This window comes from Ornithorhynchus anatinus, chromosome 14 (assembly GCF_004115215.2).
Source record: "Ornithorhynchus anatinus isolate Pmale09 chromosome 14, mOrnAna1.pri.v4, whole genome shotgun sequence".
Classification (NCBI taxonomy): Eukaryota; Metazoa; Chordata; class Mammalia; order Monotremata; family Ornithorhynchidae; genus Ornithorhynchus; species Ornithorhynchus anatinus.
The window spans coordinates 10,905,393-10,932,889 of record NC_041741.1 but is presented as its reverse complement, the minus strand read 5'-3'; the positions used below and the strand labels follow the sequence as shown (position 1 = coordinate 10,932,889).

General features: G+C 39.5%; 1 protein-coding gene across 1 annotated transcript in view; it reads right to left on the bottom strand.

Moving 5' to 3' along the window:
* The window catches only part of SCFD1 (sec1 family domain containing 1), a 50,426-nt gene extending 23,797 nt beyond the window's left edge, over nt 1–26,629 (bottom strand). Inside the window, exons 1-14 of the mRNA XM_001512433.6 lie at nt 26,581–26,629; nt 23,117–23,187; nt 21,149–21,237; nt 19,467–19,557; nt 18,740–18,862; nt 17,706–17,793; nt 15,587–15,676; nt 14,139–14,194; nt 13,094–13,179; nt 10,071–10,170; nt 4,979–5,118; nt 3,880–3,970; nt 2,877–2,950; nt 1,795–1,876 (exon numbers count right to left, since the gene is read on the bottom strand). Of these exons, the coding sequence (XP_001512483.2) occupies nt 1,795–1,876; nt 2,877–2,950; nt 3,880–3,970; nt 4,979–5,118; nt 10,071–10,170; nt 13,094–13,179; nt 14,139–14,194; nt 15,587–15,676; nt 17,706–17,793; nt 18,740–18,862; nt 19,467–19,557; nt 21,149–21,237; nt 23,117–23,187; nt 26,581–26,617 (1,218 nt within the window). The 5' untranslated portion in view covers nt 26,618–26,629. The remainder of the gene's footprint in view (nt 1–1,794; nt 1,877–2,876; nt 2,951–3,879; nt 3,971–4,978; nt 5,119–10,070; nt 10,171–13,093; nt 13,180–14,138; nt 14,195–15,586; nt 15,677–17,705; nt 17,794–18,739; nt 18,863–19,466; nt 19,558–21,148; nt 21,238–23,116; nt 23,188–26,580) is intronic.
* Between the last annotated feature and the right edge of the window lie 868 nt (nt 26,630–27,497).

Here is a 27,497-nt window from a genome sequence, read left to right as displayed (position 1 = left end):
TTTTAAAATACATTTTGCTTTGGCATCATCAACAGAGTTTATTGATGATAATTAATTTATTGTTATAGCATAACACTGGGATCTCTTGACTATTAGGGCTTACTATTTTCCTATGAATGTTTTAGTTCTCAATTCAGGGAATGCTAATTTCCTTTCCTACAAAGACATTCCAGTTTTGAAGGATACAGTGAGTGCAGCTTTTAAAAAATGGCATAACATAGGGGTTGCATCCTATTCTCAAAAAGAGTTAAATTTACCAGGGCCCAGATGGGGGTGGTCCATATCTTGCCTTCTCAGGGACCTCGAGATTTGAGGACCACTCCCATTCTCTGCCTCCATGAACTCTCTCAGGGCCCTCCTCTGGGCTCAGGCAGGCTGGCTATTCAGTTGAATGCAGGGAAGTTACACTGCACTTGGTTTCCCTTTTTGGGGAAATGCTGCTTCTCTAAACTGTAAGCTCCTTTTGGGCATGAAACGTGTCCACTGATTCCGTTGTTCTCTCCCAAGTGCTTAGTACAATGCTCTGCACATAATAAGAGCTCAATTAATATCGCTGATTGGCTGACACTACTCCGCTTTTAGAACTGCAATGTAAATTTAGGCTTTGATGAAGTACTACAGGAATGATACCATAGCTTTTAGATATAGTAAAAGTATAAAAAACCCCTCCACAATCACTATTTAAATCCAAATAAATTGGTTTGTTGAGAGATGTTTACTAAAAGCTCTTGCAATAGAGTAGATGATCCATTACCACATACATAACTGAATGAAGCAGGGAAAATTCTATTCAACTGATTTTATATTTTCAGGCTTCTCAGAATCCTTCCAGCTTATCAGGCTGTTAATGTAAATCATCAAAAATCAGTGAGAAAGTCATTCAAGAACTACTGTATGGCAATGACTGTTCCTGATGAGCAAACACAAGCAGAACTGCAAAGGGTTTGTTTTCGATATGACCACCCTGAAGAATCAGTGCTGAGAAAGGCTGACAATCATCATGAAGATGACAGAAATAACGTTCCAGTTGGCACCAGGGTAACTCAACTTGTACTCATACATCTTTACTGGTAAATTAGGTAAGGTAAATGGAATAAATGAGCTCTGGAGATTCAGTGCTCTGGAGATTCTATTTTCAGTGTGAGTTAATTTTTTTACATGAAAAAGCACTATACTATCCAAAAGTACTCTTCTAATTCACTAAAACAGCAGTTCAAATATTACTATCAGCTTCCAGTATAAAGATCTTAAAACACTAGCTAAAATGGACCCATAAAACACCACTAGGTACATTTTTCTCTGCAGCACTTTATGTATAGGCGAATGCCAGGCATAAGCCAATTCTTTACTTTGCTACCAAGGCAACTCTCTATCAAATATTGTTTGTAGTGATTGTGAAGCTTTGGGAAACTAGTGATTATAAACAGCAAATCACAGACAGAAACACAGTCATCAAATCCACAGTTTTAAAAAAATCCAGATCTATACCTTGTGTTATATCCAGGCAAGAAAGATTATCGAACCCACAAAGTCGGTGCAACATCAGTGTGAGAATAGGATTAGTGCTGACAAGTCTTTCTCTCTAACTCTTGTGCAGACTGTTGTGCAGCCATGAGAGCCAAATGTTCAACAATTATTTCAGCCATAACACTACTCCACAAGAGGAACACAAAATTAACCTCATGTAATTCATACTTCTAAAGGGCTGAGAACATCTGAAGATAAAAGTTTCCATCATAATATCAATAGAGTGATATAGAACCAGAAATATTTTGCACTAAATTATACCTATACCTTTATATGCTCCAAAACCGCTGTAGCAACGTTGGTATGGAGATCGATGAGTCTTTTCTTTTCAAGAAGTTCTGGAAGAGAGCTGAGAAAAACAAGACAAATATTATTCACTGTATTTCCTAGGAAAGGTGTAAATTAATAATAATGGCATTTGTTAAGTGCTTACAGTGTGCCAGGCACTTAACCAAGTGCTGGGTGGATACAAGCAAACAGTCCCTGTCCCACGTGGGGCTCATAGTCTCCATCCCCATTTTGCAGAGAAGGTAACTGAGGCACAGAGAACTGAAGTGATTTGCCCAAGGTCACCCAGACAACTGAATTGTCCCCCTAAAATAACCTATAATGATGAACTACCTGCCCAAAGAGTTTTACCTTACTTCATAATAGTCGCTTTAAATCTCTTAATGAAAAAACTCTCAGTATGTACTTTACTGGAAAAATATATGATCTGCTTACTAGGATCTGAATAGCTGTCCCTAAAGCTATGAAATTTCAAACAAAATAAGTTCCTGGAAATTGGGTGTTCTGCATGCTCTTTCTTAGTGACCTTTCCCTCTAACCTCCTTTCACCTCCCTGCCAGGTGCTTCTTAGAGAAATTCTGAAGGAGCTTGTCCAGGGATCACATACACAAAATTCTAGCACCTTCCAAAGCATGCCAAAGCTTTGGAATAGTAACAAAAACAGTATATTCATTCCCTGTTTTGCCACTTTTTTACTTGAATAATAATTATACATATGGTATTTATTGCACACTTATTATATGCCAAGCAGTGTACTATGCACTGGGTAGATACAAGGTAATCAGGTTGGACACAGTCACTGTCCCACATGAGGCTCATAGTCTGAGTAGGATTTAATCCTCTTTTTAAAGATGAGGAAACGGAAGCCCAAAGAAGTTAAGTGACTTGGCCAAAGTCATACAGCAGGCAAATTACAGAGGTGGGATTAAAACCCAGGTTCTCTGACTACCAGGCTCTTGCTCTTTCAGCTAGGCTCTGCTGCTTTCCGTGGTATGCCACTTGAAAATGAATCCAATCAAGAAAGATGATTTTTAAAAGTGTCATTATCGTTATCTATTTACCTAACAGCTGAGGTCAGTTTGGCCGTATTGTCAGACAGCATACTTATGGCACCTTCATCTTCTCCTTCTAAGCCCTGGAAAAAAAGTAATTAGGTAGACCACATAGGAAACAATCTCAATCACATGCATAAATAACATATTTCTCCTACATATTATACCCAATAAAGTATATGTTGCAAGTTTAAAAATGCTGGTTTGTGATGGTCCTAATATTGGATAGGATTTCAATAGCAATCTGTAACTTTATATCCCCAAAACTGTGAGATGAACCATCTTTATGTGAGCGCTGTGTGGACAAGAGGGCATTGAGAATAAGGGACTGGAAAGAAAAAAGCAAAAAATGAAGGAAAGCGAGGAGAGGGAGGAAGACTGTCACTTAGTGAAAAGAGTATGGGTTTAAGAGTCAAGAGATGTAGGTTCTAACCCTGGTTCCACTACTCACCTGCTATGTGACTTTGGACAAGTCACCTAACCTCTCTGTGACTCAGTTCCCTCATCTGTAAAATGGGGATTAAATACCTGTTATCTTGTATCTTTCCCAGCATACTTAATACAGGGCTTGGCACCTAATAAGTACTTAAATTGCATTATTATTATTATCATTAGGAGGGTGGACAAAATGGAAGACAGAAAAATGCCTGGGGAGAAATGGAATAGATAAGGAAGAAAAAGAAGAGAATGGAGGATACACGGGAGAAAGGGGAATCAGGAAAATCCCTAAAACATTTTCCACGTCTCAGCTAGTTTAATCCTATTTCCTGTGGAAAAGGTCCATGTCCTTCTGGCCACAAACTGATAATGAATATAAAAACTGACAATAACCTGACCATAACCTCCACTTGAATCCTGGCTTGTTATTTCTCCATATGAAAGGAGGGGGCAACTTTAGGATAATTTTTAAAGTAAAACCTTTATTCAAACTAGCACTATATGTACACACTTCTACTTCCCAGTCAACCCAGGCCATCCCCCTGATATCCCCATATAAAGACCAACACTTTACCATAATGCTTTTAAGCCGTTTGACCTCATCCTCCTGAGCTCTGTAAGACTCCAGCTCTTGCTGAACAGACTCTGCTACTTCTGGGAAAGGACTAAAGCAATATTATACAAGAGCAACTATTAGCAGCAAATACACATACATGTTGTTCAAGGTCTATTTGAGGTATATATTTTTCTCACTGGACAGAAATTAGGAATAACTTATTTCATGCTAAGTATACAATAAATGTACATGCTGTATGTGCAATGTACAAAAGATAATTCTTAGACCCAGATGTTTCTGTTATCCTGATTTTACATATATTTCCTGAATGCTCCCTCTTCTATGAATGTGCAGAGATAGATAGGTGAATGCAAACTTTGGCAATTCCATATAAAATACTGATACTTCAGTTTAATATCGGATTTTTGAATATAACTTTTACTTCATATTTCTATGAATTTAAACAACAGCATTTAAAGACTTGAGTACTATGAAGAAACAAGTAATTCCAGCATCAGTTAAAAAAAAAAAACCAAAGTGGTCAACAAGTATGTTTGCAAAATGATTATCCTAATGGTTCACAAACAGCAGTTGCTGTGATATCTGAAATCACTTAGGATTTTCACAAAAAATACTAAAAAAAAATAGAATAAACAATTCCATGGACACATTTGAAGTCCTAAAGACAAAAATGTTAAAACAAGTTTATTTTCCAATTCATCTTAATTTTCCCAGATGCTTTTGTAAAAGGAAATCATTTGTCCAGATGACTTTCTGTTGCCAACCTCTGCATTTAGGAAGCTATTTTTCAGCTCTATTATTCATCTATGTTTGTGAGTCATTCTAGTACTAAAATGAGCCCACTTCTGAAATACTCAAGTCACCTACTGACATACATCTACACCACTGAATATTTCAGACAACTAGGAACTAGAAACAGGGAATGGATCTAATAAATACTATTCCCCAACATTATTTTCACTGTAACTGCACATGGAGGAACTGCTATAACACTATTTGCCTTTTTAAGCTGACATTCATAGTAGCTATCATCTTATGTTCTTAATTAGAAACTAATCTTTACTTTTTCAAAACATTTTGATTTGGTTCTACTTACCTGCCTTTATGCTTCTGCCAAAATTTATCAGTTGCTGTTAAATCATATGACTTCTTATTCTTTCTCTTTGGCCTTGCACCAGCTGGAGAATTTTCTGTACCTGAAGATTCTTCCAAACTGACTCTGTTTAGGTGAAAATCCTGGAAAATATTAACCTTGATTTAAATACATGGAATCTGATACAGTTAGGTAAAAACAGTATGGCCTCATGGAAAGATTACAGGCCTGGGAGCCAGAGGACCTGGGTCCTAATCCCTGCTCTCTGTGCGCTGACAGCTATGTGACCTTGGATAAGTCACTTAATTTCTCTGTGCCTCAATTTCCTCTTATGTATAATGGGGATTAGTCTTCCTCCCTTCAGTTCTGACTGTGAGCTCCATGTGGGAGAGGGTCTGTACCCAACATGATTATCTTGTATAACAAAAAACAAGATAGTAAAACAAAAAACAAAACAGCCTTCCATTCCCTGGATTTCCCGCCCAGCTCCAATCTATACAATTTAAGATGCCAAATCAAATCTAGAGAGAATTCTCAAACAAAATAAGGCTGGAGCATCGTCTAGCGGATAGGTGCTTAGTACAGTGCCTGGCACAGAGTCAGCGCTTAACAAATTTTATTATTATTACAGAGCCCGGGCCTGGGAATCAGAAGGAACTTGGTCCACAAGAAGAGAACAGCAGTAATGAGAGGGAATGTGTCAGTGGTTGGGACCCACTTAATTGGCATTGATTTACCCTTAACGTAACCCTGAAAAGGCTGCTCCCTGGGTCTATGACCCAGTTAAGTCACATGCATGTAGAGGGGCTAAGGGCTATATTTGTTTTGTCTTTATGCTCATTCTTCATTGCCTTCTCATTTTTTTCTACTCACTGTTTTGCCCAGTCTTTGCTCTGTTTTCAACTGTGTTGTTGCTACTCTCCATCTCCTTTCGCTGCCTTTCCTCTCATCCTTTTCTTCACTGCCTCTCCTATCTTTATCCTTTCCCACCAGAAAAAAATCATCTGTGCAGAAAGACCGACCAACAGAACTAGAGAGACAATTTTAGGCCTATCTATGCACCCACCTCCACCTGATTCTTCCTATTATAGAACATTATCTTTTTAGAATATAAGATCCTGGTATTATGTTTCATTCTAATTCTGGATCAGCATTTTAAGCCCAAGAATTCTAAATAGCTACAATTCTGATTCTAGTGGTTTAAAAAAAAAACCCAAACCAAAGAAAAAAAACCTGTCAATATGAGCTCAAGTCAAAACAAAGCCATAATTCTTTACCAACAAAAAGCAGCACGAAAGACTCATTAAAAAATCACAAAATACAAAGCTACTTTTGTTAAACTCCTAAAGGAGAAGTCACACCAAGTGACTTAGGAAGAACACATGTTGAAGGTAATCTTCATACTCAAAAGCATGAAATCTGAGAAAACTTTGTTCCGCATCCAGTAATCTTAGAGAACTGGAAACTTCACAAAGAAAAGCAGTGGAAATTATTTTAATAGGATGTAGTCTCTAAATAGTTTCACATCGGGTGACATATTTCTTTCCAGTATGGAGTAAATTGAAGGTAGTAACGTATCATGCCACTGGCACCATAGAGTTAAATATTAACAATTAATCTGTTACAAACTAAATGCAGAAAGGCTAAGAGTGAGGAAAAACTGAAGAAACTGCAGTAGTTTTCACAAATTTAGTCAAAAATAACAAGAGAGAGCCTGTGATGTCAAATAAAATAGTCTAAATTCTGCTGCAATTTTAACCAATTTCCTGCTTATTTTCTGTGTATAAAATGGGTAATAGCTGCTCTTCAATATTTGTTCAATGACCTCTCACACACTTAAAATCTACTAGTAAAACACTCATGATCAGTAGCATTTACTGAGTCTATACCTAGAGCTTAAGGACTAGGTATTTAGGGAATATGAAATAGAAGAGACACAGTTTCTGTCCTTAAATTTAGAAATCTACTCATAATTCAAGTATCCCCATTCAACCATGATACTCCTGGATATTCCTAAGCCTTAAGGATGCTTATTTTATATACTAATGTTGGAGAGATTTCATGTATGTGGGAAACAAAGAGAGTGGAAGGTGGTATGAGGAGAAGACTATTAGATACGTCACAGTATGAATCAAAAGGGGGCTTAGCAGAGCAGTGCATGAGAAGGGATCCACTCTTTTTTTTTGAGCACTTACTGCGTGCAGAGCACTGTACTAAGTGCTTGGGAGAGTACAATAATAAAGAGACATATTCTCTGCCCACAACGAGCTTACGGTATAGGTGTAGCCCTGGGGGTTGAGAAAAAGCACACAAAGAGGGACATTTGAGCCTATAAAACTCAAGTACAGTGGAGAGGGATGCTAGGTTCCCCACAAAATATGGGCTTCAGTAGTAGGCCTATTTTCCTAAGGTGGGAGACTTACCTTTTTGTGTGGCCTGACAATAAAGCGTGCAGATGAAACTGAGTTAAAATCATGGAAGCCCAATTACTTCTACCCGTGGTTGCTTCAGTCTAGCTTCAATTCAGCCACTGATATTCAGTAACTCCCACCTGCCGCTGTTCTTGGGGTTATGGTAGGCACCAGGTTGCTGATATTAACAAATGGGCAGACAGAGGCCACTGTGGGCAGAGGCAGCTGGATTAAATTTGCTTGGTCTGCAGTTTGCCCACTTGTGTTTTACAAGGTGGTTCATTCGCACAAAACTTTTTTCTTACAAACCAAAGAGGCAAAGCACCAGAAAAATATGATCTCAGTGTCTCTCTTTAAAGAACACACAAATATACACGTATATAGATATATAAACCCTCCCCAAAGCCTGGATGAGCCCTTAATCAAAAATAAGATTCCTTTTACAGCTATTATTGTAACAATCATATTTTTTTAACTATATAGATATGGTACACCGATTTGCAGCTTGGCTGGCATTTTAATACTGCAGTCTATTTGTTTCCCTAGCTTCTGAAATTCAAAGCCCAGTGAAAACTGATTTATATAATCATCACACAGGCAGCTTTTTCCTTCTGTAATTGAAGGCTTCTAAAATTTATAATTTAGCCAATTCTTCATAAAAATATGGCACTCTTTGAAAGAATGGGTCAGGCTTTCCAGTTAAATAAGGCACCTGGTTTTACAATCAAACTCCAACCACCTCCATTCCTCTTGATGAGAAAACCACATACTTCCTAGTGATGGGTAAATGAGGTGGGGGTGGAGGTTTGCTTACAATTGTAATGGATTCATTTTTAGTTATTCATTTTACAGTAAATGTTTGAAAGCAATTTATTTGTGTTGTCACATCTCCTCCAAGAGGCCTTCCTAACTAAGCCCTCATTTCTCCTATTCCCTTCTCCCTATGGATACATGGTTGGATCAGCAGAGAGGTGGTTTGGATGGCAAGGAAAGGGAAGATTTTAGTAGTAATAATAAGAATAATAACTGTGGCATTTAAGTGCTTACTATGTGCCAGGCATTGTACTAAGCACTGGGGTGGATACAAGTTAATGGTGCTGGACACAGTTCCTGTCCCACATGGGGCTCGCAGTCTCAATTCCCATTTGACAGATGAGGTAACTGAGGCAGAGAGAAGTGAAGTGTCTCGCCCAAGAGCACAGAACACACAAGCGGCAGAGCCATGATTAGAACCCTTGACCTCCTGACTCTCAGGCCTGTGCTCTATCCACTATGCCATGCTGCTTCTCAACCAAACCAATGTTGAGAAGGTAGACCAAGAGGATTTAGTGAAGAAATTAATGAAATAAATTGCCATAAAATTATATTATTATCAATAATTTTTTTAAAAGCCAAAAAAATCCTCTACTAATAGGGGCCACAGGAGGGGGAGTAGAGAATCAGTAAGAAAGAGCCAGTTAGGAACACCTGGGGAGGAGCAACGATGAGACTAGGGGGAATTTTTCATATCACCCCATCTCCTTACTGAAACAACCCCATGTTGGCTCTCCTTGCATATTTTGCTACTGGAAGTTGATAGAGCAATAATTTGACACATTCACAGTATATTAATTTATAGGCTGGAAGAACTAAACATAAAGGACATTCTTCAAAACTCTCAGGAGATAACCTTTTCTAACTTATTTTTTGTTTTTATATAAACCTTATTTATGAATTTAAAAAATTATAAACAAGGCAGAGTTAGTTACAGCTCGTTTTAAAAACAAAATCTGTTGACAGAAGTTTTTCCAAGTGACACCTCCTCTACAGAGCACCTACCCCATCTTGTGGAGGTGAAGGATGTGATTGTAAAATTGTAAAAAAACAACTCAAAGATAAAAAATCAGAACTGTCAGGATTATAAATCAGATTTTTCATTTAAGTAATTTTACCCTCAGGGAAACATAAGTATCATTAATAATATACTAATGTGGCACATATCTGGGAGGGGACATCAATAATACACTGTCAATGTTTAAATCAACAGGAACTGCACTGCTTATCTCTTCGTTGTTGCTACCTACCAATGGAATCAACTCTAGAGACAAATTAGAAATAATCTTTACACATTCAAATGCTTCCCTGTTGCAAAAGCAACCCACATAGTAAAATAGCAAGGAATCAATGCTTGGGTTCATAATCAGCTTTAAGACTAACTGCTTAATTCTGGAACCTGGATGTTTTCTTTTTATAAAAAGAACTGACCTTTGACATGATGAAAATTATCCACAGCTCCTCCCAACTACCATTCCATTTTTCTTTTCCACTTACTGGCATAACTCTTTGAACAAGATGCCACTGAACTTACTCTTTGTTCTTACGTTCCTTGACTTCATTACTTTTGACAAGGCTTGCCTTCTCCTCATATTTTCTAGCCCTGGCTTCAGGAACATCTTCCTCTTTAATTCTCCTCATACTTTTGTTTCTCTTCTTTCCCCAAGACTTGGTTCTCTCTTCCCTCTATACTAAAACAGTGGAATTTTTCTCCTTTCCCTCTTACTCCTTTAGAGAGTACATCCATTTCTGTGGTTTTAACTACTCGCTGTATTCTTAGGAATTCACCCTAATTCTAGTTGTGATACTCATTCAGAAACAAATGAGAACTACTGCATTTCAGTTATTAAATGTTATATTTGGTTTCTTACCAGTACATCATGAACCAAGGCCTGATATGTCCAAGTATGGTGCAAAGGAGTTGCCAAATCGATGTTTCGGTCAATGAGGACTAATAGAGGCCTTTGGAAGCTGAAAATAAAAATGTTACAGTGTAACTCTTAATAGATGGTAAGGCTTAACAAATTTGGTTTATTCATTAGTCAAAAAAAATACATCAGATGCTTGACACCTCTGTCTTTATGAGCCAGCTTTGGCTTGTTTATATGTTTTAGTTTGCTTAATATTTTCATTCAAAACTTTTCTGATTTTCTAGTGGGTTTACTAATTACACATAGAAATTCCCACTGTTCAACACCTTTTTCCCAGTCTTTTGCAGCATCTATGTACTGGACTGTGCATTCCTTAAGCACTTTGATACACACTCCAGCTCGACAGTACTTATATATATATATATCCTGATACCTTATTTTCCCCTATTTGTAATTTATTTTAATGTCTCTCTCCCCCTGTAGTTTGCTCTCTGTGGGCAGGAATGTGACCAACTCTGCACACAATAAGTGCTCCATAAATACCACTCATTGATTTTTTGTGAAAATTTGGACACATAATTAATCATATGCTATTACGGGGGCAGAAAATTATCTGGAAGAATTTGTTGAATCAACTACTGCACCGGTTAACCCAGTTCCCTTAAATATGTTTGATTGAGAAGCAAACTGGTTCCATGTTTCTATGCACTTTTTAAAAAGAAAGCAAATAAGTATTATGGTTATAACTATCATTCTTGACAAAAAGTAGGAGTAGGGGAACCTATTTACGGAGAGATATTTCAAAATGGAAATATAACCAAATATAAACAAGTATGATTAGATAAGGTTCAACCTAGGGTAACAGTGCTTTGCACATAGTAAGCTTTTCACAAATACCATAATTACTTACCCATCATCAAAGGAATATGGTATCATGTGCACTCTTTTAGAGTGGCATGTTGAAATAGACTGCATTTAAAATTTTAAGATGTGGCAGTGTGCCCCCCAATACATTAAGTTATAAAATATTACATTAAATTGAGAAATTGAGGGCTACAGTGAAGTCTTGCTTACATGGATATCAATTTTTTAAAAAAATATTATACACTAAGGCAGAATTACTATTTCTAAAGGTATTTCCTCATTTCAAAATGATTTTCAGCAATATTTCTGTTATGCTGTTCTTAGAGTAACCATTGATTCAATGGCAATTGGTTATAAGGCAGACCATTTGAATACACCACCATGTCTAACATTTTGATTCAAATTCCTGTACTATTATGCCCACCACCAGCAGGATGCTTTATACGCCTACACTTTCTGAGAGAGTCTAGATTTTTGTGGGCAGGGATTGTGTCTAACAACTCTATTGCATTATACTCTCCCAAGCATTTGGTACTGTGCTCCCCACACAGTTAAATGCTTAATAACTAACACTGATTATTTTATTGTATTTAACTTTGGAAAGCTGAAAATATACTAAGTATTGTTTGGTATAGTAGAGAAAGGCTGAGGTAGAGGCCGAAAAGCACAACAGAGTCACATCTTGACTGACACCCGTACGTGCGTACAAGCCTTTCCTCCTACACCTCATCTCCATTTGTGCCCAACTTATACATCTTGTTATACCGAGAACAGACTCATTTTGTGGGAAAAATGTTCCCCCAAACTTTCACTGCATTACACCCAAAGGACACAATGAAAACTTGTGTTGTATCTCAGCACTGACTATACAATACTTAAGGAAATAGTCCTAAAAAGGGCAGTATTTCTAACCTTGCACTGAATGAACCTATTCTGAATAAGGATCTGAAATTTTCACTTAAGGTTAAAATGTATCAATTGAGATTTACGTTCAGTCATGGAAACACAAACCAGTTAGTTTACAAGGGAGACTTTAAAGAGCATAAGGGCTACTCCTATACTGACACTTAAAAAGAACAGGTATGGTTGGAGGAGGAAGTAAACCGTCACAGGGCTTGCCTTCAGAAAAAAATCATTGCCATAATCTTATAATTAAGGAGTCAACAAGTACAATGTATCAGCCTTCCACATCAAAAATACACACAGAATTTTTTAATAAATTGTAAAAAGTTTTCTGGGGCTGGCATTTTCTGAACAGATCAGTTACTTTGCAAACACAAACTATTTTTTTCCTTTGCTAGCTGCTTTTAGTATGCGATGGCATAAGTGTAACCGCCTAATACGGTAAGACTTAGGGATAAGAACTACAAGTTTTTTCAGTTATCTTTTCCATCATGGAGTTACAATGCCACTGGTTAAAAGGAAGTGACTTTCTAACCTTCAAAGTCATGCTTCTAGAAATAGGGTTTCTTCCTAAAGATATATGCAATTGCAATTTCTGCCAAGTGAAAGCTAAAGTTTCCTTTCAACCTTTCAATTCGACATAAATTTAAAGTTGAAAATTGTTGTCAGTGCGTTTATAATTTCTTTTTTTGGTTGTAAAATAAGTAGTTTTTCTATAAGGCAGCGAATGTGGTGGTAATAAAGAAAATGTGCTCTTTATAAACATTGACGTGTCCTGTTTTCTTTCAGAGATACATTTAGACATCCTATAATTTTTCTAGAATTATATTTGTACTAAATCAGTGTTCATTTCTTAAATAGAACAGATTTCCACTAAAGTCTCTGTTTTCACCTCTAAAAATGAATGAGATACATATTTCAAGGACAGGGATGCTCAAGATAGAGAGGCACCATTCCATCTGTCACTGCTTGTCATCTGTGTAATGAAATATTCATCTCATCACAATCAACACAAATATGTGCTAGGCCCAAGTTAACAAACCCGCTTGGTTTGTTCAAACTTATCCATACTTGTTTAAAGTTGTGAGCACTTAATCAGTGAGTATGAAAGACATGTCTCCAAAAGATCAATGGCACCTCTCTCTACTGAGGAATGCCCTGTAGAAGAGGACCACAGCCTTGCTTACAATCTTGAAAAAGAAAAAAACTGCTTTATTTTCAAGTGTCCACAAGCATAACAGTAACCAACACACTACCTGAACTGGCCAGCCCCAAGTGTGTCACCTGTGAAAAGACTGTTTCGGGCATCCCTTAGATTCTCTCGAAGTTTCTTATCCAGTTTCTGAAAAATCAAACACCAAATAAGCCCTAAAACATCACACAAAATTTGGAAGCACAAAGGACATGAACCACTGAGGGAAGACTAGGATTTGGGAGTTCGGTGGAGACTGTCTTGGGTAAATGGCAGGCTTTTTAGGTGGATTTCGCCTACCTAAACATTTGGGGTAAGAAGAAATTCCATATAATTTTCCAATTTTAACTTCTGTCTCTTTCTTAAAACTTTCTAAATAATCTTAAATCATTTCGAAAACATCTGAAGAACATATTCTGAGGCATGCCCAACTTGTTTAATTATTCAATTCCACTAGCTTTAACGAGAAATGATTCCAACTATACAGTTAGCTAATGTAATACACTCATAAATGGCTTAATGGTTAATAATGGAGATCCCACTGAGTATTTTTGTTCAAGAACACACAGATTATACTCACTATCTGGCTAGCTATTTCACAGTGTCTTATTTTCCACAAAGGATGGTAAAAATTTAAAATTTGATACCACAGGAAGTTATGTGGGTTAAAGTATCTGTAGGTTTAAGAAAGGTTTAGATAACCTGATGGTCCACAGGCAATCCCCTGCTCTCCCTGCATTGACTGCAGACAGGCTTGGCTCCAAATGTTGAAAACTTTGGAATTATTTTCATAGGCAAAAAGCACTGGACAGCAATATATTAAAACAAATCACCATAAGACATTCTATCATGATTGTGTTGTCAAAATTGAATTTATCACTACAAGAATGAGGAAAGTAAGTTGGGAAAATTAGCTACATCAAATAGTTGGCTGGGCCACTTAGCTGAACCCCTGATTTAGGCCATGATTCTCATTGATTACTAGAATCACCTAAAACCGTTGAGAACTGTAACACTAAAATTTCACATCGGTGTTAACTGCCGACTGATTCAACGGGGGAAAACAAGATTACTTCCGAAATGATGACTCAATAGATGAAGAAACTTACCACTGCCACCATCTCTGCTGCTGTTCCTCTTGAACATCTAATTATAGGGACGGCACCTATTAAACAAGCTAATGGTTATTTTAAATTTACACTGGAGGGCGTTGGTGGTGGTGTACTAGTATTTACTGAGTGTCGATGGAATGTTAAGTCCCGCACTGTGCTCTGGGAAAAGATACGAGATGAGGATTGGACACGGACTCACAATCTACCAATAAAAACAGGCTGGGTGACTGGTGACCGACACATAGGGAAAGATGAACCAACAGATACGTAGTGTGCAAATCCCTAGGGGTCCTCCCCCACCGACACCAATGTCACCCAGGGTTCCTGCCCTGTGGAGCAGGAGGAGGAGAAACAGCAGCACAACTTGCAAATTATTTAGGCAAATTAAGAGTAGTAAGGATAACAGCAGCAACATTTGTTCAGTGCTTACTATGTGCCAAGCACTGTACTAAGTGCTAGATAATCAGGTAAATCAAGAAACAAGACTTTACTCTAGACTGAAAGCTCCTCGTGTGCGGGGAACATGTCTACTGACTCTGTTATATTGTGATAATAATAATGATGATGGAATTTTTAAGCACTTACTCTGTGCAGAGCACTGTTCTAAGCGCTGGGGAGATACAAGGTGATCAGGTTGTCCCACGTGGGGCTCAGAGTCTTAATCCCCATTTTACAGATGAGGCAACTGAGGCACAGAGAAGTTAAGCTATTGCCCAATGTCACACAGCTGATGAGTGGCAGGACCGGAATTAGAACTCATGACCTCTGACTTCCAAGCCCGGGCTCTTTCCACTGAGCCACGCGGCTTCTCTGTCTGTCTCAATGGCTTAGGGCAGTGCTCCGCACAGTCAGAGCTCAATAGATACGACTGGTTGATAAAATTAATTGCTTTGAAACACAAAGAGGTGATTGGACAGCGTTTTGGTAAAACTGGGCAGACAATGACACACTTTGCATTTCAAGAGGCTGGCACTTTGGGCAACTGCCTTTTCAAACATCACCCTTAAAAAGGGGGATCTTCCTAGGCATTAAAACACTGTTGCCAACATCACTGTATAACTGCCTTGATAATCACCCAAAATTGTAATTACTGATTCAGTATCTTGGTATAATAGGCAAAACCTAATATAACTTTCAAAGCATATCTTTTTAGGACCCTATATAGGAAAGTGCATTTAAAAGCTATGCTCAATGGGCAAATCAACTGAAAACTGAAGAAAGAATTCTAATTTTAACAGTGCCTCTAATTTATTACATGTTTTGTACTTCACTTTTCTAATTTGCAAAGTGGAGATAGCAATACGCCTTCCTTTGTAGGTTTGTAGCAAAACGGAGACTGGTTTGAAAATGCTAATTATATACCACAGGTTAAAAATCTGACAAAAAAGTTAAATATGTAATTTTCATAGAAGAAAGGAACATTTAAAAAATAATGGAAAACTTACCAAGAGTAACAAAAAAGCAGAAGAGACTGTCAACAATTGTGTCCATAATGGTCTCCATTTCAGTGTCTGTGATATCTGATCTATTAATGGCTAAAATGAAATAGGGGAGGAAGGCAAAAGCAGAGGTGAAGATTAAAAAGTGACAACTAATTTGTTAGAAATTACTGACAAATCCCCAGCAGTTCAGGGTCAAACAGAATTTTGGTGCCCTTTTCTCCAACCCATAAACCCTTGGAGATTTCAAGGTGTGGGTATAGAGGGGAAGATAATTACTTCCCATTGCAAGGATATGGAATAGTGACCTCTGAGTGGTTCTCCAGAATGGCACGTGGCTCCACCTTGGGACAATGACATAGCTGGCAGTGGTTCTGCTGCCTATGCAGGCCCAACGAAATTAGATCTCTTAGCACTAGGACTGTGTGGAAGTGTGTTTCTATTGAACTCCCACCTACTATACAAAAGGCATGGAGTCTCAGAATCCCCGCCAGTCCTGAGGTACAGTGGATACACTGCAGGCCACAGGGTCAAGCAGTCTCAGGAGATCTGCCTGGGCAGAAGGATGCTTCAGGGAAACCTGGCCCTGCGGAATGTGTTTCTCAGTGTTAGGGTGGTCACATAGGGTGAAGCTGGGATTATCACCACCATCTCGAGTCTACATGGCAGCTAATCCATGAGTTTGCCAAAATTCAGGAACTTCCTGAATGGAACTGGATCCACCAAGCGCCATGCGGCCCCTCAGGCCTAGAAGCACTCCATGTCCTAGATCAGCACCACTGATATAGGACTGTGCTGACAGAGTATAATGATTTTGGCAAGCTTCAGACCTTTTCTCAGAAAGTGGGCACAGAAAGACAGAGTTATCTTCCATCTTTCTAGTGGCTGGATTGCAATATTCACTGGAGAGCACTGGATTGAAATATCACAAAATGGTTCCAAATTCTGCTTCCTTACTTAAGTTTTGGAATAAAAAATAAAATTGTGAACCGGTGTCCATGAGAAATTGGAGCACTGCTTAAAATCAGGAGGCAAAGTGCAGTAAAAATAAAATGTTCCACAATTCAAGATGTGGAAAATAAAATGATTAGGACAAAAATGAAATAGTTCCATTTTCAATAACTCAGTCAAACTCAAAGTGTAAGTCATCATAGGAGAAAAATCAGATAACATTCTCAGAGCTGTTTTAGGCCATTCCCTACTCATTTTGGGAAAGCTGTCAATCAATCCATAATTTGCAACAGAATGAATTTAACTATTTATGTTTTTATTGTTACCGGCAATTTGTATGCAAACAGAGAATTTTAGATTAGTCTAACCTTCCAACAAATTGTCCCCAAATTTGGACTTAGATATGAAATTCTATCATTTTTCTAAGGCTGAACTTCTGTAACAATTCTTCTTTGTGACAGAAGAAAAATGTTCTTGGAATCTCTATTCTATCAGATGAATTTAGCAGTCACCCTCATTTTATTTGTATCTCTGAGGAAATGAGTTAAGGATTACAAAATTTCATACAGATGAAAAATATATTTTGGATTAGACTGTGTAAAAGGTCATTTTTGATTCAAGAGTGTCAAGAGGAAAGCAAGATCACAAATGCCAGTCAAGAGGAAGCACCAAGCTACCTCTGATCAATAGAAAGGGGGACAATAATTCTTTCCTGGGAAAATGAATGAAAGGCAACAATGCTAAGAAAAAGAATTGGATGCATTATATGAAGAGCATTATTACGTGCAGAAAAATCTCAAGCGTTACTTTAAAATAAAAATGTTATTTGAAGCTCTGAAAGATCTACTGTAGCACCACAGCTATTTTCTTCAACCTATGACACAGAACTAGAGCTAAGAGAAATAAAGCTGGGAAAACTTTCATGCTGCTTTTAAAATGTTAAAACTTTTTCTGCTCCGCAAAGTTAGAGGCTGGATTTTGAAACATCCATTGTATTGCATTTGGAATACTCATACCTAATTACCAGTTATAATTAAAATGATGATGATTTAAAAGCAATTAACTTCAGAATGAGAATAGAAGGCAGTGTGTCTAGTCTGCTGAACATTTTTTCTTATATGAAGTTCTGTTTAAACAAAAGCAAATGCTATAATTTTTGAAACAGATTACCTACCACGATATGAGATGAGCTCCTTATTTTGATTACATAGTACAAACATATCATCTTCCAAAGTAATAAAATTGAGATACTGATCAAAAACCTAGAAAGCAGGAATAAATATATTATGAATTAATAACAAAATTCCAGTGTTACTCAAAATCTGGTTTGATATTTGTGCTCACAGGAGCACAAGCAATACACTTCACAGAAACAAAAAAATGTTCTAGACATTACGATACTGAAGTAAAGGATGATGTAACTGGTCTGCACAAAACGTGGAGAACTTATGGAAACTATATGTAAGAACCAGATATAAAATGAAAAAATAATGAGTGTGAAATACTACAATTCATTTTGTTATATATTTTCTCCAACACTTTTTAGATGAAAAAATGACCTAGACAAATTAAAACAGAAGAAAAGTATTCAAAAAATACAAGAAATTATAAAATGAAATAATGCAAAATTACTAGTGCCACAAATTGGAATTAATTACAACTGGGGTTTCACTGCCCTAGTTTATTATATGTAAAGTAAAAACAAGGAGAAATTATTGGTGGGATTTTGACTATTCTTAAACAATATCATGAACAACAGTGCAACCTTTTGGGAAGGGAGAGTAGCCCAATACTGGAAATGCCATCAACCCATTCGTTGCAAATATGTAGAGACCGGGACTGGGCAATTATTTGGACTGGGAAACTACTTAACAAGATTCAGAAAATTGTGAAGCATTGCAAACAAAATGTTTTGTTAATCACAGTTCTTCATAATAAAATTGTTTGGGGACTTATTGATATTGAAATTATCACAAAAATAAACAAAACTTATACAGACTAATAATTTGGTCAGGGTATTCTCATGTACAATGATGGTATGTATTTTTTATTTCTACTGGGCACAGAGTTGGACCAGGTCAAATCAGCTGGCAGACCAAATGCAGTCTCTGGCTGTAATCTGCCCATTCTGGTATAAGAACCGGATGGAACAAAAGAAAATGAATTCTAACTTTCACCTGCAAAACCAGGTAAGCAAAATATGCTTACCTTCGCCACTTGTGTTACTGCACTTGCTCCTAAAGCAGCATTTGCAATATCTTCCAGTTTACTTCTTGAGATAGCAGAAATAAAATTTAAATAGTAAGATTCATAAAGTTGGTTTCGAAGGTCCTGTAAATGAAATGAATACTGTGACGCCAAAAAATACATCGACAATACTGAAGTGTCCTTAGAAGGCAGCAGGAGTTCCTGAAACACTACATAAAAGATGGAAAAAGGATAGTGACCTATCAGGCTGAGAAATCACTGCCAAAAATGTCCTGGTTATATAGCGTATAGACTGTGTGGCTATATTCCTGTGCCTTTTTCTAGACTGCAAGCTCCTTGGGCCCAGGAAATGTGTCTACCAACTCTTTTGCATTGTCCTCTCCCAAGTGTTTAGTACAGAACTCTGCACACAATACTCTCAATAAGCACCATTGATTGATTTTTACGTCAATTAACTTGAATAAAATTATAGCTCACTAGTTCCCACCTAAGCTAGCCTTTGAAACTCACCCTGAGTGGAGGAAGTCTTATTTAATCTTGGTTTTTGTTTACTTCTACTTTGTGAAAAGTAGAACGAACACCCTCCCCAACAACCCTGGTTTGGGCTAATATCTTCCTTAGGTTTCTGGCCAAATCTCTTGGCCATCACCAAGCTTTCCATTAACAAAATGTTTGGTTTATCTAACTATTCTCAGCCTTACTAAAGCAAGACAGTAAATTATATTACCTGGCACATTCTGTCTATATTTTCTTCTGTTGGCATAACAAAGTACACTGCTGGAACATCTGGAATAGGATCTCGGTCGGAATGCAAAAGCCTGACAAAAAAGAGATTAGATACCAATTACCCTTAAAAATTCATTTTTCTCCCATTTTTCAAACACTCTCAGATAGACCTGTTTTTACTTCATTCATTACTGTTGAGCATTTTATCCTTCACGTTCAATGTTAAACACCCTCATTCTGTACCATACATATATGTACAATATATTTTTGGAAACACATTTAAGAATCTGGGCTTCTGGATTAGGTAAAAAATCAGTGCTAGCCAATTTTACTCCCACACACCTACTGTAGCTCGCTGTGGGCAGGAATGCGTCTGTTTATTGTTGTACTCTCCCAACTGCTTGGTACAGTACTCTGCACATAGTACGCGTTCAATAAATACAAACTGAATGAACTGTAAATGCTTAAGCTCATCTAAATTTACTTTCCATCAAGAAAGGTATAAGATAACATACTTCACGCAAACTGTAAATTTTAACAGACTCTTGAAAAAGTCTCCAGACGGACATGGTTTGGTTGATCCTTTCAGGGTCTACATTGTCCTAACTCCACTTACCAAATGTTCACCCAGGGCAGAAATCTTCCACATTCTATCAGAGCTGAAACCTAGAGGGCCTTTGATTATGGATATATCATTGGATAGCACGATATCTCTATGTACTGCCAAGAAGCTGAGCAGCAGGTGGACACATCCAAACCCAAGGTCATGGGCTTTCCCTAAACCATCTTTTTAAGCTGTTTTCCCTTCTTCTTAAGTCTGTGAGTCCCATGTTGGACAGGGACTGAGTCTGAACTGATGATCTTGTATCTATCTCTTGCCCTTGGCACAGTGACTGGTACCTAGAGTAAGGGTTTAATAAATATGATTAATTAACACAATAGGGAATAAATTGTGGACCATGCAACAGTCTTTTAGCCACACCAGCACGCATAGCCAGGACTCGACCATCAAATATATCATTTTTAGAAATGAAAGAGGGCGAGAACTATATATCTAGCCTGTTCAAGGCCCCCTCTTGACATGGGACTGGGATGAGGAAAGGTGGGCTTGATTTTCATCTGGAATATTTGACAAACTGGCACTTCCCACTCTTCCAAACTACTGGACAACAAAGCATTTTGACTGTGGTGTCTTTCAAATTTCATTTTAAAGGGCATCTAAATAATGAAAAGAACTCAGTTCAAACAAATTAGCCCGTCTGTGGGACTGGAAGGGAGGGAACAAAATGTCTGGAGAATAAAGGGAGAGAATGAAATGCTTAAATAACTTCTCTGAATCAGAATCTCCATAAATCTACCTGGTTTAAGCTTTGTATCCACATACTGGGATGGAAGAGCCTGGGGAGTTGCATCAGCCTGTAGACCGGAGTCATCCTGACTTGGAGCCCCAGGAGGAAAAAAAATTAAAAAGGCTCTTGGGGTCCCACAGAGTCCCAGGCTAAGAATTGTTTTTTAAGCCTCAACCCTGAGACGGAGGTGAGTACAGAAGCTTCTCCAACGAACGGCCATTTAAATGGCCTCTTCATACCACCCATCTTCAATGAAAGATCAAGAAATCATCTTCCTCCCCTTCTGATAATTATACAAGAGCTAAGCAATGAATAAATATCTGTTAACACTCACAGGTGCAAAGTGATTCCCATGTCTCTAAGCTCCTTCACAGACAGCAGAGGAGAAATGATATCTTGCCCAAATCTGTCGTAAATGAGTACCTACCCCAAAATAAATGAATAATTACACTTAAACAGTTTTACTCTTGAATAACTAATATCAACACACTCAATTTAAGACAATCATATTTTCAGTATTACTGCATATACATTATTAAAAACAATAATAATGAGAAAAAATTGAAAAAGCAGGAAATCCTTAACGGCCAGGCTAAAAAGTGTTGGGACACAGAATCTTTACTTGCATTTTAAAAAAGAGCAGAAGGATAAAAAGCCAAACCCTGTAGGGCTCTACAGAAAGAAGGCCAAAGACTGACTATTAAATTGATATTACCATCCAAAGATTAATAAAGTCAAATTAGTCCCATACATAAGCCAATAATTCTTACTGAATCAAATGTGAGTGTTAACAAAATGGAGCTTCTACAAAGTCAATACCTTTTACACCAGTTGCTATGACCTGAGTTTTTGCTCCAAACCCATCTAAAACCATCTTTAAGGAAGCTAAAAGCTAGCAAGACCATTTTCTGATAACTACTTAATAATAATAATAACAATAAGTGGCATTTATTAAGCACTTATTCTGTGCCAAACATTAGGGCAGATTCCAGATAATCATATCAGATAAAGTCCCAGTTCCATATAGGGCTCAAAGTCTAAAGGAAAGAGAGAGAGTATTGAATTCCCATTTTACAGATGTCCCATGGGGTTTACAAGACTAAATAAGAGGGAGTAGGATTTAATCCCCTTTTTAAGGATGAGGAAACTGAAGCCCAGAGAGGTTAATTGATTTGCCTAAAGTCATACAGCAGACAAGTGGCAGCATGGGAATTAGAACCCATCTCCTGAGCTGCAGTCATAAATTTTTTCCACTGACATACTGAAATTTGGGCAGACGGAGTTGTCCTTTTCATCTTTTTTGAGTCTTACAACTTGCTATTACATTATGCTTACTTGCTATTTCAGCTAATAAGACTTGTACTGAATATCAAAAATTCTAGATGTAAACTCTGATTCAAAAGGGGGGGGGGGGTTGAAAGAAAAATCCATCATAACTATAGTAATAACTGTACTATTTATTTGTAAAGCACTTACTATATGTCAAGCACTGAATTAAGTACTGGGGTAGATACAATACAAGCAGATCTGACACTGTCCATTCACAATCAAGGCTCAAAGTCTAAGAGGGAGGGAGAACAGGTATTTCACTCCCATTTTACAGATGAGGATAGAGGTAAAGAGAGGTTAAGTGACTTGCCCAAGGTCACACAGCAGGCAAGTGGCAGTGCCAGGATTAGGAGCCAGGTCCTCTAATTCCTAGGTTCATGCCACTAGGCTAAAGTGCTCCTAATCCCACCGAAGGTGCCATAAGTATGCTGTCTGATATTACAGCTAAACTGACTTCAGCTGTTAGGTAAATAATGATAATGACACTTTTATAAACTCTTTTTTTGATTGGATTCATTTGCAAGTGGCATACCATGGAAAACATCATGGCCTAGTTGAAAGACTAAGGGCCTAGTTAGTCAGAGAACCTCGGTTCTAAACCCAGCTCTGCCACTTGCCTGCTATATGACCTTGGCCATGTCACTTAACTTCTCTGGGTTTCAGTTTCCTCATCCGTAAAAAGGGGATTAATTCCTACTCTCTCCTATTTAAACTTGTGAGCCCCACGTGCGACAGGAACTGTGTCCAACCTGATTACCTTGTTTCTACTCAGTGCATAGTACAGTGCTTGGTACATAAGTGCATAATAAATGCCATAATTATAAGATCCCTGGACAGGCTCTTTCAGAATTTCTTCTAAAAAGAGATACCTGGCAGGGAGGTGAAAGGAGGAGGGAGAGGCACTAAGAAATAGCATGCAAAACTCCCAATTTCCAGAAACTTATTTCTAACAAAATAAGTTAGTGTCTCTTACCTTCCATACTGGTTCTCCAGTGCTGTTTTTAACATGAGGCACATTAAAATTCAGCATTCGCTTCAAAGCCACTGAAAAATAGGGCACAAGAATGATTACAGCCATTTACAAGACTTTGCAACTTTCCTTCCTAATTCTTAATTATTGTGGTGGCCAAAAATGTAAACAAAATGCTTCAGTGCTGCTGGTGTCCAAGACATTGTTAATGGGGAAACGGATTGCGCATATAAGGAGCTTATGAGAAGCAACGTGGCCTTGGTAGATAGAGCATGGGCCTGAGCCTCAGAAGGACCTGGGTTCTAATCCCAGCTCCACCATGTCTGCTGTGTGACCTCGGGCAGGTCACTTAACTTCTCTAGGCATCAGTTACCTCATTTGCAAAATGGAGATTAAGACTGTAAGTAAGCCCCATGGTGGACATGAACTGTGCCAAACCTGAATAGCATACCCTGCTGTGGTAGACGTGAGTTAATTGTCTCGCAGTAATCTAAGCTTTGGAAGCACTGGATTTAATATCAATAACAACCGAGTAAACCATAGGGTAACCATTTGACAGATACCAGGAAAAATTCTTCAGACATGAACCAACTGAATAATTTCACCAAGCAGTGATTTTCACTTATTTAAAACATAAGGAACAAGTAGGGTGGACTGAATCTTAACTAGATACTAGGTACAGACTTGATAAAAGATTGTTCTAATGCAGCCCATCTTGTTCTGAGTAGATGCACATAGCTGGTACCTTGCTATAACAATTTGTTTTAAAGGAAATTCTAATTTGTAGGGAACATCAGAGCTCCACTACGCTTTCTACACTGTATCTACTTTAGAACAGAACAGTGCTGTTCTGAATAAAGCTCAGAAGCAGTATCTTAAAGTTGAACAGGAGAGAACACCTTAATATGGTGCATATATATTACTTTTATGCAAAAAAATCAGAACTAGCTAAAAGTAAGAGAAACTTATGCATTCCCTCCCAGAGCTTAGTACAGTGCTCTGCACCCAGTAAGCACTTAAATGGTTTGAAATATTTTCCCACTAAGTAATGATGATGATGATGATCACAGCAGCAAGTAAATTTGCTTTCCCCAACTTTTCATCTGAAAATAGAATAGGGGCAGGGGTGCATAAAGGAATGCTGTCATATTAAAATCTAATGTCTGCATTTAAAGATGAACATTCGGTTAACTGAATCAACTTTCATTTATGCAGATTCTGTATGTTTGATTTCCCCTGGAAATTATTTCGCTCTTCAGTTCAAGAAGTCAGCTTCTTTGGCTTGAATTACGAAAACCTTTAGTTGGCCCAGGTAACCAGTCTTAAAAGGGGAGTATGGGAGGTGACGGGGTGGTAGGTGTCTGCCCTTGGTATGTAATAATAAGAGTGTGGCTAGAGAAGCAGCATGGCCTAGTGGCAAGAGCACGGGCTTGGGGGTCAGAGGTTGTGGGTTCTAATTCCTGCTCCGTCGCTAGTCTGCTGTGTGACCTTGAGCAAGTCACTTAACCTCTCTGTGCCTCAGTTCCCTCATCTGTAAAATGGGGATTAAGACGTGAGTCCCACATGGGACAATCTGATCACCCTGCATCTACTCTAGCACTTAGAACAATGCTTGGCACACAGTAGCATGGCTCAGTGGAAAGAGCACGGGCTTGGGAGTCAGAGGTCATGGGTTTGAATCCCAGATCTGCCACCTGTCAGCTGTGTGACAGTGGGCACGTCACTTCACTTCTCTGTGCCTCAGTTCCCTCATCTGAAAAATGGGGATGAAGACTGCGAGCCCCACATGGGACAACCTGATAGCCTTGTATCTTTCCCAGTGCTTACAAAAGTGCTTGGTACATAGCAACCACTTAAATACCATCATTATTATTATTATCATCGTTAAATGGGGAAGACTGTGAGTTTCAAGTGGGACAACCTTACTCTGTATCTACCCCTGTGCTTAGAACAGTGTTCTGCACATAGTAAGCCCTTAACAAATACCAACATTATTATTATAGTAAGCACTTAAAAAACACTATTATTATCACACTGTACTCTCTCAAGCATTTGGTCCAGTGCTCTGCACACAGTGGGGGCTCAATAAATACCATTGACTGACTTCAGGTGCGGGGTTCCCCATGAACCTTTAGCAAGGGTGACCTGGTGGGAACATCCTGGGCCCAGTCACGCTAGGGGTCATTCATTCATTCAACTGTATTTATTGAGCACCTACTGTGGGCAGGGCACTGTACTAAGCGCTTGGAAAGTACAATACAGCAGTAAGGAGAGACAATCCCTGCCCACACCGGGCTTAGAGTCTAGAAGGGGGTTGGAGTGCAGGGGTGGTACAGCTGGCCAAGCTTCAGTGGCTCCAGGAAGCTCGGGGCTGCTGGCTGCCCTTAATGGGGCACGTTCATTCATGAGAAGCAGCGTGGCTCAGTGGAAAGAGCCCAGGCCTGGGAGTCAGAGGTCATGGGTTTGAATCCTGGCTCTGCCACTTGTCAGCTGTGTGACTGTGGGCAAGTCACTTCACTTCTCTGTGCCTCAGTTACCTCACCTGCAAAATAGGGATGAAGACTGGGAGCCTCACGTGGGACGACCTGATGACCTTGTATCTACCCCAGTGCTTAGAACAGAACTCTGCACATAGTAAGCACTTAACAAATACCAATATTATTATTATTCGTATTTACTAAGCACTTACTGTGTGCTGCGCACTGTACTAAGCACTTGGAAAGTACAATATAGCAACAAAGAGAGCCACAACGGGCTCACAGTCTAAAAGTGGGGTCGGGGGGCAGGCAACAAAACAAGTAAACAGGCAACAATAGCATCAATGCAAACAAACAGAAATATAGACATATACATCTGTAAAATGGGGATGAAGACTGTGAGCCCCACGTGGGACAACCTGATTCCCCTGTGTCTACCCCAGCGCTTAGAACAGTGCTCTGCACATAGTAAGCGCTGAAAAAATACCAACATATACACATCAATAATATATATAAGTGGAATTATATGTACATATATACCCAGTGCTTGGCACATAGTAAGCGCTTAACAAATATCATCCTCCTCCTCAAGTGGTGGGGGGCAGGGAAGGGGGAGTAGAGCAAACAGAGTGAGTCAGGGGGATGGGGAGCAGAGGAAGGGAGGGAGGCTCAGTCTGGGAAGGCTGCCTGGAGGAGGTGAGACGACAGGCCCTTCCCAAGTGAGGCCCTGAGGGTCTCCAGGGGTCTCTGGGAAGAGAAGGCAGCCCCCCCGCCGCGGGGGTCTCTGGGAAAAGCAGCCAACGCCGCGGGGGTCTCTGGGAAAAGCAGGCCCCCAGAGCAGCCCCCCCCCCCACCCCCGCGGGGGTCTCTGGGAAAAACAAGCCCCTGAGGCGGAACCAGCGGGACCGGCCCTCGCCCTCCCCTGAGGAGGGGCCCTGCCGCCCCGGTCCCGCCCGGGCCTGCTGCCGCTGCCGTGAGGCGCCAAGGTACCTGTCTGCCTCTCTCTAATACTGGCTGCCGCCGCCATCTTCGCCGCCACCATCCAGCGCCCGGCGGGCCCCGGGAAAGGCGGCGGGGGGGAGAGGGGGGCAGAGGAGGGAGGGAGGGCGCGCGCCCAGGAGCAGGATGACGTGGCCGTCCGCGCGCTCCCGGAAGGAGAGGCGCGCGCGGGGGGGGGGGGGGGACCGCCCCCTGACACGTGCTGGGGCCCGGCCCCGCCCATCGAGCCGCACGTGACGGGGGGCGGGGCAGCCCAGCCGCCCCCTGATGACGTGAAGGGCCCCGCCCTCAGAGCATTCATTCATTCACTCATTTATTCATTAGTAGTAATAATAATAATGTTGGTATTTGTTAAGCGCTTACTATGTGCAGAGCACTGTTCTAAACGCTGGGGGAGATACAGGGTAGAGAAGCAGCGTGGCTCAGTGGAAAGAGCACGGGCTTTGGAGTCACAGGTCATGGGTTCAATTGCCAGCTTGGCCACTTGTCAGCTGTGTGACTTTGGGCAAGTCACTTAACTTCTCGGTGCCTCAGTTACCTCATCTGTAAAATGGGGATGAAGACTGTGAGGCCCACGTGGGACAACCTGATTCCCCTGTGTCTACCCCAGCGCTTAGAACAGTGCTCAGCACATAGTAAGCGCTTAACAAATACCAACATTATTATTATTATTACAGGGTAATCGGGTTGTCCCACATGAGGCTCACAGCCTTCATCCCCATTTTACAGATGAGGGAACTGAGGCATAGAGAAGTTAAGTGACTTGCCCAAGGTCACACAGCTAAGTGGGGGAGCTGGGATTCGAACCCATGACCTCTGACTCCCAAGCCCGGGCTCTTTCCATGGAGCCACGCTGCTTCTCTTCCTGTGAGACCATCATTGGGCGCTTACAGTGTGCAGAGCACTGG